The sequence below is a fragment of the Mytilus californianus genome, unplaced genomic scaffold (assembly GCF_021869535.1).
Source record: "Mytilus californianus isolate M0D057914Y unplaced genomic scaffold, xbMytCali1.0.p SCAF_7, whole genome shotgun sequence".
Lineage (NCBI taxonomy): Eukaryota > Metazoa > Mollusca > Bivalvia > Mytilida > Mytilidae > Mytilus > Mytilus californianus.
Genome location: NW_026262723.1, coordinates 46,535,128 through 46,548,162, shown reverse-complemented (window position 1 = coordinate 46,548,162; position 13,035 = coordinate 46,535,128). Strand labels below are relative to the sequence as shown.

Sequence of the window (13,035 nt, the reverse complement as noted above, 5' to 3'; positions counted from 1 at the left end):
CTTAACAAATAGCCTTCTTGAGTGTCGATAATTTTAACAATACTGATTATATGTATAAAAATAGCTCAGTAATACAGGTAAGTTTTGGTCTATTGATTTAATCCAAAATCCTGAACATCATAATATAAAACAAAACTCAATACTCAAATATACGTGACTGTGTATATTTACATCCAAAAATGAGTGAAAAATAAAACTTAGTATTTTTTATTGATGCCGTTTGGATGATGTACATTTAATTCCTTTATCCAAAAGCTTTCCCGAACCTGTCGCTAGGCATCACTCCAGTGAATGTTCTGTTCAATTACTAGGATCTTCAACCGAATAGTCTGCGGAACCTGCTGTTCCGGGCTGAAGTGTCTGATAATAGAAGTACTTCTGGAGAATGTCGTTTGTGTGATGAAAAACGCTGCAATTGCTGCCTACAGATGCATCACTCATCAACTTTTCACAGTAAGGCAACCGAAAATAACTATAGGATATTTTGCAATGTTAACTGCAAAAGTATGAATGTTATTTACATTCTAGAATGTTCGGTTTGTGGCCTCAAATATGTTGGTGAGTCAAAGCAGCCTTTCCACAAACGCCTCAATGGCCATAGGAGTGATATCTCTAAGAAGCCACTTCTCCCAGTTTCTCAGCATTTCAGACAGTCTGGTCACAAACTTGATGATTTTAACCGCATGAAGATCCTAGTAATTGAACAGAACATTCACTGGAGTGATGCCCAGCGACAGGTTCGGGAAAGCTTTTGGATAAAGGAACTAAATGTACATCATCCAAACGGCATCAATAAAAAATATACTAAGTTTTATTTTTCACTCATTTTTGGATGTAAATATACACAGTCACGTATATTTGAGTGTTGAGTTTTGTTTTATATTATGATGTTCAGGATTTTGGATTAAATCAATAGACCAAAACTTACCTGTATTACTGAGCTATTTTTATACATATAATCGACACTGAAGAAGGCTATTTGTTAAGCCGAAATATTTGTCAACACGATTTAATAACAACATCTTCGTATAATACCATCTTATATTAGTATCGTTGTGCAAATTTCTAGACTTATATATATATATAAATTTATAGTTACATTTGTTCGTTTATTGTCATTTTTAGTGATGCTGTACCCTTTTAGACTGGTTATATATATAGTCTAAAAGGGTACAGCATCACTAAAAATGACAATAAATATATAACCAGTCTAAAAGGGTACAGCATCACTAAAAATGACAATAAACGAACAAATGTAACTATAAATATTTCGGATAACAGATATCCTTCATCAGTATGAGCACGATGTAAAATGAATCAGATCAATCTATTCTGATTATTAAACTATAGCAATCTTGAATTCTATACAATAAAAAAAGTGAAACAGTTTCACCCGAACATCATATGTAGAGACGCTAATAAACTTTTAAAATTTCCAAAAAACGACTCAAAGACATGCATAAAATGAAAATAGTAATTAGAGATATGAACTGGCACAACTCTAAAATTCCAAAATGATGTCAGTTAAGAAGTTACAACAACTGCGTGTAAATACATTCCCCAAAAAAAAACACAGCACTGATCGATATAAGCTGGTAAAATATGTCAAACAGAGGCTTTTATCGTCCCAAATAAATAGCAGTTTTATAATGAAAAGAAAAAAATAATAGTAAATTTGGGATAAGGTTAAAAAAATGGACGTGGATGCGTACTTGTACATCCCTACCAAATGAAAAGAACCCTGGTATTTAAACTAGTAAAATTCAAAAAATTCCAAAAGAATCCTTAAAACTGTAAGGGTCAAGTAAGGAAGCCGGAGTAACTGGAAACAAATGATGTCAGGAAAATGAGTGACTCATTCTATGTTTTTTTCATTTATGCCCTCTGGGGAAACTGTCCTTAGCTTTCTTATCCAAAACCTTTCCCGAGCAAGTCTTTCGGCCCTTGACCAACCTTGAGTTTAGTTCCAAAATTATTACTGCGTTACAAACCATGCACGATGACGGTCGCATAGGTGAGGATACAATCGGATATTTAAAACCAGAGAACGCCAAGCTTGGTCGATTGTATCTTCTTCCCAAAATACACAAGGTTTACAACCCTGGTAGACCCATTGTATCCGCAAACGGCCACCCGACTGAAAAAATCTCGGAATTCGTAGACTTTCATTTAAGATCTCATGTAGAAAATCTTCCTTCTCACATTCAAGACACAACAGATTATCTTCGTAAAATAGAATCCATGAACCCTTTTCCTCCGGAAACCCTCCTTGTCACTTTAGACGTCACCTCATTGTATACCAACATACCTCATGATGACGGAATACAATCGTGTAAGGAAATATGGGACTCTCGCAACACCTTAGAACCACCTACCGAATGTTTAGTCCAGCTGCTCACTCTGGTTCTGAAATGCAACAATTTCACCTTTAATGGTGAACATTACCTTCAGATAAACGGGACAGCGATGGGGACGAAAATGGCACCGTCATACGCCAATATTTTCATGGGAAAATTAGAGAAACAAATTATTTCAACATCTTTATCCAAACCTCTGTCTTGGTTCCGTTTCATCGATGATGTTGACATGAAATGGATTGAATCCCAACAAAAATTGGATGATTTTATCAGACATGCAAACAACGCACACCAGTCAATTAAATTTACATATGAAATTTCCGACTCCAAAATATCTTTCTTAGACACTACTACATCTATTAAGGACGGTGTCATATCAACAGATATCTACTGTAAACCTACAGATAAACATCAATACATTTCTCCCCAAAGCTGTCACCCCAAACACTGTACAAAAAGTATCCCGTACAGTCAAGCTCTCAGAGTAAAGCGGATTTGCTCCTCTGAGGAGGCTGTCACTAAACGGTTACAGGAACTTCGCGGTTTTTTGACCAAACGAGGTTATAAGAAATTGGACATAGATAAGGGATTTGCGCGTGCTAATAACAACAGCCGCAATGACCTATTACAGTACAAACAGAAGAGGCGCAGCAAAATAGTTCCGTTTGTTTTAACATACAATCCCGCCTTTACTAACCTTTCACGTTTGATCCGTGCCAATTGGCAAACTATTGCCAAGCACCCAAAATTGTCCAAGATCTTTCCCAATCCTCCTGTCTTAGCTTTTCGGAGACCAGCAAGTCTGAAAGACTTATTTGTGAAAGCTGACGTCTCTTCTAATAAAAGCTGTTCAATTGCAGGATGGTGCAAGTCGTGTGGTAACAGACGATGTCTGACTTGCCAACAAATACTGAATACTCAAACATTTACTTGCCACTCCACTGGGTATGTGTACACTATATTTTGTAATGTAACTTGCAAAACACAGAATGTTGTATACCTTCTTCAGTGTCGATGTGGCATGCAGTATATTGGCGAGACAGAACAGCCATTCAACAAACGCATGAATGGTCATCGAAGTGACTACACCTGCAAGCCCGACCTCCCCGTAAGTCGTCATTTGAGATCACCTGGGCACGCCCAAGCGGATCTCAAAAACCTTACAATCACAATCATAGACCACAACGAAGGTTGGTCAAGGACCGAAAGACTTGCTCGGGAAAGGTTTTGGATAAGAAAGCTAAGGACAGTTTCCCCAGAGGGCATAAATGAAAAAACATAGAATGAGTCACTCATTTTCCTGACATCATTTGTTTCCAGTTACTCCGGCTTCCTTACTTGACCCTTACAGTTTTAAGGATTCTTTTGGAATTTTTTGAATTTTACTAGTTTAAATACCAGGGTTCTTTTCATTTGGTAGGGATGTACAAGTACGCATCCACGTCCATTTTTTTAACCTTATCCCAAATTTACTATTATTTTTTTCTTTTAATTATAAAACTGCTATTTATTTGGGACGATAAAAGCCTCTGTTTGACATATTTTACCAGCTTATATCGATCAGTGCTGTGTTTTTTTTTTTGGGGAATGTATTTACACGCAGTTGTTGTAACTTCTTAACTGACATCATTTTGGAATTTTAGAGTTGTGCCAGTTCATATCTCTAATTACTATTTTCATTTTATGCATGTCTTTGAGTCGTTTTTTGGAAATTTTAAAAGTTTATTAGCGTCTCTACATATGATGTTCGGGTGAAACTGTTTCACTTTTTTTATTGTATAGAATTCAAGATTGCTATAGTTTAATAATCAGAATAGATTGATCTGATTCATTTTACATCGTGCTCATACTGATGAAGGATATCTGTTATCCGAAATATTTATAGTTACATTTGTTCGTTTATTGTCATTTTTTGGTGATGTTGTACCCTTTTAGACTGGTTATATATTATATTTTGTAGTGTACTGTATCATATTTATATGATCCATCGCCCCGTAAGATTTATCGTTGGCTATTATTTAGTCATTTTTTTTATATATATATAAAATTGCGGTTTTTATCCAACGCAATCATAGGTTTGAACGTTGTTTTCAATTTAGACTTGTTTTATATTTATTTCGTTTGGGCTTGTATTATATATTCCCTCCGGTTTATATAATCCGTTCAACCTATTTTGACTCTTTAAAAAACCGCAATTTTTATACGTGTGCATGCAAAACAAATTTCTTGTTAGAGGGGTCTAAATACAGCACAAACAACATTTTCCAAAAGACCCAAAAAGTGAAAAAGTATATTTTAACAAAACGCATTTGACTAACAGGTCGAACAACAAATGTTCTTAAACCCTGCTGACTGCCATTGGCGATTGCCAAATAAACGGATCACCGATGTAATAAATGGATCTTAATAAAGAATTTAATACTAAACAGAAAACAATAAACTTGCGGAAAAGATGGTATACTGCAAACACGAGGTGCAAATATTTGTACACCATATCCGGATTTCGACAATTTATGTCTCTTCAGTGATGTTAGGAATCAAAACCGTATTTGGAAAGCCATACAATTTACCTCAATTTAGTATAGACTCTTGAATTTTGAGGAGTCAAAATAGGATGAACGGATCATATAAACCCGAAGGTAAATATAATACAAGCCCAAACGAAAAAATATAAACAAGTCTAAATTGAAAACAACGTTCATACCTATGATTGCGTTGGATAAAAACCGCAATTTTCATACGTGTGCATGCAAAACAAATTTCTTGTTAGAGGAGTCTAAATACAGCACAAACAACATTTTCCAAAAGACCAAAAAAGTGAAAAAGTATATTTTAACAAAACGCATTTGAATATCAGGTCGAACAACAAATGTTGACTGCCATCTATATATATATATATACGATTAAAAGGCATGTACGATAAGCTGCACAAATTTCTTAACAGCATCCGAGTTTACCTAGATGGCTGTACGCGCCCGATATATATATATATATATAAATATATATTTATAAAGAAGCCTATAAGAAGGACCACGAGGTGCAAAGGTTTTTGTACACCATATCCGGATTTCGACAATTAACGTCTCTTCAGTGATGTTTGGAATCGAAACGGTATTTGGAAAGCCATACAATTTACCTCAATTTAGGATAGACTCTTGAATTTTGAGGAGTCAAAATAGGATGAACGGATCATATAAACCCGAAGGTAAATATAATACAAGCCCAAACGAAAAAATATAAACAAGTCTTAATTGAAAACAACGTTCATTCCTAAGATTGCGTTGGATAAAAACCGCAATTTTTATACGTGTGCATGCAAAACAAATTTCTTGTTAGAGGAGTCTAAATACAGCACAAACAACATTTTCCAAAAGACCAAAAAAGTGAAAAAGTATATTTTAACAAAACGCATTTGACTATCAGGTCGAACAACAAATGTTGACTGCCATCTATATATATATATACGATTAAAAGGCATGTACGATAAGCTGCACAAATTTCTTAACAGCATCCGAGTTTACCTAGATGGCTGTACGCGCCCGATATATATATATATATATTTATAAAGAAGCCTATAAGAAGGACCACGAGGTGCAAAGGTTTTTGTACACCATATCCGGATTTCGACAATTAACGTCTCTTCAGTGATGTTTGGAATCGAAACGGTATTTGGAAAGCCATACAATTTACCTCAGTTTAGGATAGACTCTTGAATTTTTAGGAGTCAAAATAGGATGAACGGATCATATAAACCCGAAGGTAAATATAATACAAGCCCAAACGAAAAAATATAAACAAGTCTAAATTGAAAACAACGTTCATACCTATGATTGCGTTGGATAAAAACCGCAATTTTTATACGTGTGCATGCAAAACAAATTTCTTGTTAGAGGAGTCTAAATACAGCACAAACAACATTTTCCAAAAGACCAAAAAAGTGAAAAAGTATATTTTAACAAAACGCATTTGACTAACAGGTCGAACAACAAATGTTCTTAAACCCTGCTGACTGCCATTGGCGATTGCCAAATAAACGGATCACCGATGTAATAATTGGATCTTAATTATAAATTTAATACTAAACAGAAAACAATAAACTTGCGGAAAAGATGGTATACCGCAAACAAAAGGTGCAAAGGTTTTTGTACACCATATCCGGATTTCGACAATTAATGTCTCTTCAGTGATGTTAGGAATCGAAACGGTATTTGGAAAGCCATACAATTTACCTCAATTTAGGATAGACTCTTGAATTTTGAGGAGTCAAAATAGGATGAACGGATCATATAAACCCGAAGGTAAATATAATACAAGCCCAAACGAAAAAATATAAACAAGTCTAAATTGAAAACAACGTTCATACCTATGATTGCGTTGGATAAAAACCGCAACTTTCATACGTGTACATGCAAAACAAATTTCTTGTTAAAGGGGTTTAAATACAGCACAAACAACATTTTCCAAAAGACCAAAAAAGTGAAAAAGTATATTTTAACAAAACGCATTTGACTAACAATATATATGTTTATTGTTTTTTGTTTGGTATTAAATTAATAGTTAAGATCCGTTTTGTTACATCTGGTGATCCGTTTATTTGGCAATCGCCAATGACAGTCAGCAGGGTTTAAGAACATCCGTTGTTCGACATGCTACTCAAATGCGTTTTGGTCTTTTGGAAAATGTATTTTGTGCTGTATTTAGACATCTCTACCAAGAAATTTGTTTTGCATGCACACGTATAAAAATTGCGGTTTTTGTCCAACGCAATCATAGGTTTGAACCTTGTTTTCAATTTAGACTTGTTTATATATATATGTCAGTATTGTTAAAATTATTGATACTGACGAAGACTATTTGTTTAGCCGAAATATTTGTCAACACGATTTTATAACAACATCTTCGTATATTACCATCTTATATTAGTTCTGTTGCGCAAATCTTTAGACTTGTATAGTATTTCCTTATCTGCGCAGTATCGTCTATTCCAAACGATCCGGTACATATTAAATTTGCTGGTTTTGCTGGTCCTTTTTATAGGATATTTATATCGGAAATCAGTTGAAATGAATCTCTAATTTAGCCCAACAATGTTTGATCTGCAAATTTGCGTTACCGGGATGTATCCCCTCAACGGGATTCGAACTTCATAGAATTAAGTATTTTACATCTTATAAATTATGGCCATAAGCTTAATTTATTAATTCAAATTTTATTTCCCTTATATATACTCCTTGCTTATATCAATGCGCTGAACTATTTTTTTTGTCTGACCAAAAATCTACAAGAATTACTTTGAATAATGTTAATTATTAATTCAAGGTATTTGCTTATAGCCAGATCTGTTTTACCAATTTCTCATATATTTGACTGATGCAAAACACCACCAACATAACCATGTATTTCAACTTTGTAACTATGTAAAAAAAAAACATATAAAATGAAAAACAAAATGTAGTTACATGTACACTGTTGATAAACGATCCACTGATAGAAATATTGGTGTTTGCTCATGTTGAAGGCTGTACGGTGACCTGTACTTGTTCACTTTTTTTGTCATTGGTCTGTAAGTGCAATATTGCCACATATTCTTATTTATTAGAGTAATATGTATATATATAGTTATCCTGTAATTTATGTGTTGCAATAAAACTGGTTTGAACGAAAGTCAGTTTTTTGACATGTGTTTTTATAGATAATATCGATATCACTTTTTTACGTTCGTCTTTTTAACAATAGTTAAATACAATGATAAAGGGACGTATTTGCGATACTTTCTATACTTGCTACAAAAATGTATTACACTACATTTTCAAGGGATAACATACTGAAACGTAAATTAATTCAAATTACAAAAGTTCAAAAGAAACTATTACCAATGCGATGGATTCGTTCTAATGTATCAGCATTTCATATGTATTTTAGACTAGACGCCATCCAGTTATCCATCGAGATAACCTCCGAAGACTGCCGACGGTCATAACCCGATATTTACATAAATATAAATAAACAGACAAGCACGTGCTGTCGTATAATGAAAATATTTCAAGATCTGTTTGATTTCATATTTTTTATTAACAATATGTGTATACCATCGTTTTACCTATATAAGAATAATTTTGTGGACCGGATCATTCAACGAAATGGTTATTCCCGGTGTCTCTATTGTTCCACTTTTCAATGTTGACATTCTTTTCGTGTTAATGAATGAACCACATGCGAAACCTTCTTTACTTAAGGTAAAGTTAGAGTTTGCAAGAATACGGAGTCAAATGAGTTGAATCGTTGATTTGCAAGCCAATAATACATGAGCGATGTGTTTTTTTACCTCATTTTCACAAAATTGAACCAAACTGACAGCCAATAGCGAAATATTATTTCTATATTCCGCTCCTATAAATGTTTGAAACAAAACAATCTTATTTAAATCAATTGTCTAGTTCGTAGCTAATGTCCCTTTAAAGATAAAATGTTAAGCTGGATTTATATATTAAATATTTATTTTTAATTCATTTTTCATTTCGTTTTATTGTATGCTACCAAGTTTCAGAACATTTCCTAATGATAAATAAGTTACAAAGATATCATGGGACATTAACGTTCGTTCATTGGCATCATTTCTAAACAATACCTGCATTGTAAATGCCGGATGTATTGGTGACTATGTGAACAAGGAACAATTCTATCTATCTATGGTAAATTCTTTTTACTACTGACAACACCTCAACACCAACCTATTGCATCAGCTTGCCAACTCCAGACCTCAATTTAACTGATTGAAGAGACTATGTCTTCATCATATGAAAATCAGAGCACACTCCCTCCTGTTAGGGGTTTAGTATCATACCGTCATAAAATATATGAGAAGAACATAACCCGTATCATGCTTACAACTGGTTTCAGAATAAATGTGTTTATTTCCGATGCAAAGACCCTATGAGTAAATCAAATATTGATACGTAGTTGAAGGTTGAAGTCAGTTTTCGGGTTATTGGCATAGGTCAATAACCCTAAAACTGAGTTCAACCTAAAGTCAACTGTCCATAAATTTCACTCTAAATACACCTGGTTCATTACAAAGATGCAAACTCAGTGCATTCAGCATAGATTAAAACTTTAATGTTGCAGCAATGACCTTCAGCTGTCCCCTAAAGAAATAATGTACTAGCTCAATGAAAATGGACGTCACACTAAACTCAAAAACATATAAATGAACTAAAATTAAAAAACATACAAGACTAACAAAGGCCAGAGGCTTCTGACTTTGGACAGGCGCAAAAATGCGGCGGGTTTAACATGTTTTGTGAGATCTCAACCCTCCCTCTATACCTCTAACCAATGTAGAACAAACAAACACACAGCAAAACGCACAATAAAACTCAGTTTTAAAGAAGCCCGAGTCCGATGCCAGAATAGGTAACAAAAGAAACTAAGCAAAATGACAATGATACATAAATTAACAAAGGACTACTAGCAGTTACTGACATAACAGCTCCAGACCTCAACTAAACTGATTGAAAGATTATTTCTTCATCATATGAAAATCAAGCACACTCCCACCTGTTAGGGGTTTAGTATCATACCGTCATAAAATATATGAGAAGAACATAACCCGTATCATGCCAATAACTGGTTTCAGAATAAATGTGATTATTTCCGATGCTAAGACCCTATGAGTGAATCAATATTAATACCAAAATATGCCATATTTAATGACCTGACAACTGATACAGTATCGTAACTATACCCATCTGAATAAGTCTGTTTAAAGGTTTGGTTAGCTTTTGAGGTGAATGTCGACATTTTTGTGCTTTGTATAGAATATTACCATAAAAGATTGGATGTGAAATACCTGAACGTATAAGATGTCTGTATGTTGATTTATATTTACGAATGATGTCCTTGTACCGATGATAAAATTTAGTAAATGTTTTGACTAGTTTGTGATATCGAAAACCCTGGTGTACTAATTTTTCAGTAATACAGAGGTTTCTTTCGTTAAAATCAAACACGTTGTTACATACACGAACGAATCGAACAAGTTGAGATATATAAACACCATTAGATGGTGACAAGGGAACGTCACCATCTAAAAATGGATAATTAACAATAGGAAATGAAAAATCATCTCTTTTATCATAAATTTTGGTATTAAGCTTCCCGTTAAAGATATAGATATCAAGATCCAGGAAAGGGCAGTGTTCATTGTTAGTATTATCTTTATTTAAGTCAGTTCAGCAGGATAAATCTCTCTAGTGTACATAATGAAGTCGTCATTATTGAGAGCCAATATATCATCCAAATATCTAAAAGTGTTATTAAATTTCTATACCAGATGTTTTTTCGATGGGTCTTTGCTAATTTTAGTCATAAATTGTAACTCATAACAATATAGAAACAGGTCCGCAATAAGTGGTGCACAGTGAGTCCCCATTGGAATTCCGATAACTTGACGATATACGAAATCTCCATAGCGAACAAAAATGTTATCTAGTAAAAGTTCAAGGGCAGTTATCGTATTAAAGCAGGTCCAATCGACATAGTTCGTTTGTCTGTTGTTACTAAAAATGACATAAAAGAGTTAGAACATATATATTCGCATTCTGACTTTTTAAATGCCCATTTAATTAGGTGTGTGAACTTTTATCTTAATAAAATTATGACGCAAAGTGGTATATAGGATAGAAATCAAAACTTTGAATAGATTCGAAATCACCAATACAAGCATGCAAATTATCAAGTACTTCCAACGAATTTTTGACACACCAAAAGTAATTAATTCCACTATTTCCAAAGGCCTTATTTGAACAATTTATTACCAGGTTTTTGATTGTACCACGTGTACTAATGAGTAGAATAGACAGTTTAGTAGTGGAACAATGGCTTGAAAACGAAATAAATCTATATTTGTAAGGTGTTTTGTGCAGCTTCGGAAGCCAGTACATAGTTGGAGCTTTCATTGTATTTGGTTCTGCTTGTAAAGAGGTAGTCGAAAATAAACTGACAATGCCATGGCAAAAAACGAAAAAAGACAAAAAACAATACACTAAACACAACATAAAAGATTAAAGACTGAGCAACACGAACAGATGTTTAAAGTAAAGTTAAAATAGATAATTACTCAGTCCAAACAGATTGGTTAGCTTTTGAGGTGAATGTCGACATTTTTGTGCTTTGTATAGAATATTACCATAAAAGATTGGATGTGAAATACCTGAACGTATAAGATGTCTGTATGTTGATTTATATTTACGAATGATGTCCTTGTACCGATGATAAAATTTAGTAAATGTTTTGACTAGTTTGTGATATCGAAAACCCTGGTGTACTAATTTTTCAGTAATACAGAGGTTTCTTTCGTTAAAATCAAACACGTTGTTACATACACGAACGAATCGAACAAGTTGAGATATATAAACAGCATGCAAATTATCAAGTACTTCCAACGAATTTTTGACACACCAAAAGTAATTAATTCCACTATTTCCAAAGGCCTTATTTGAACAATTTATTACCAGGTTTTTGATTGTACCACGTGTACTAATGAGTAGAATAGACAGTTTAGTAGTGGAACAATGGCTTGAAAACGAAATAAATCTATATTTGTAAGGTGTTTTGTGCAGCTTCGGAAGCCAGTACATAGTTGGAGCTTTCATTGTATTTGGTTCTGCTTGTAAAGAGGTAGTCGAAAATAAACTGACAATGCCATGGCAAAAAACGAAAAAAGACAAAAAACAATACACTAAACACAACATAAAAGATTAAAGACTGAGCAACACGAACAGATGTTTAAAGTAAAGTTAAAATAGATAATTACTCAGTCCAAACAGATAATAAGTCATAACATATACTTGTATATGTATTGTCATTTCTTATAAAAATATAATCCAAAGTCTTAAAAAATATTACTTTTATTTAATGTCATGAATATAAAGTTAAAAATGTAAAGTATTAATTTGACTTCAATCTAAAATTTGACGAAATTGTTACCGTAATTTAGCGTCGTCACTACGTCAGAAAACAAACAAATGCAAATCTCACGATATAATGATGCGTTACAGTCACTGAATTCAAATTCTTTTACATGTTACTTACCATAAAAAATTTTAATGACCGCCTTTTGCTAAACAACAAGGATTATACTATAAACATTACATTACTTCGACACTTTATCGTTTTCCGGAAATAAATTTGCTTCTTTGTCAAGCACTTGAATGTCGGTGTAGTATCCTTCCTTGTTCTAAATATTTAGAAACTTATATAACCCATTTAATACGTGTGAGGCGCGTTGTTCATACCAAACAATGAAAAAAATTTAAAAGATGAATGTATATTTTATATTTTTGTTACTGATAAAGACACAATATCGTTGTTACATTATTTATTAATTTTGTTAATAAAATGAAATCTACGCGTAAAAAGCAAATTCTAAAAATATTTCAGATTTCAAATATGACATTCCATGATTAATTGTCACATATTTTAAGCAAATAAAAAAATGATAACCTTCTGTTAATGGGTGTTATTTATTTCATAAAATTTTATCACTGCTTACAAATTACATACGAATGCATGAATTAATTGTTTTATCTCTTTTGTTTTTACATTATCTCAAATTTTAATGAAATAATTCACAAAACCAAAGATAATTCAAACATGCAGATATAATTAATTACTCCCT

At 33.2% G+C, this 13,035-nt stretch overlaps 1 protein-coding gene across 1 annotated transcript in view; it reads right to left on the bottom strand.

Annotated features, from left to right (window-relative positions):
• The window catches only part of LOC127709140 (prostaglandin reductase-3-like), a 43,441-nt gene extending 30,872 nt beyond the window's left edge, over window positions 1-12,569 (bottom strand). Inside the window, exon 1 of the mRNA XM_052214505.1 lies at window positions 12,450-12,569. Within this exon, the coding sequence (XP_052070465.1) occupies window positions 12,450-12,452 (3 nt within the window). The 5' untranslated portion in view covers window positions 12,453-12,569. The remainder of the gene's footprint in view (window positions 1-12,449) is intronic.
• Window positions 12,570-13,035: the final 466 nt, after the last annotated feature.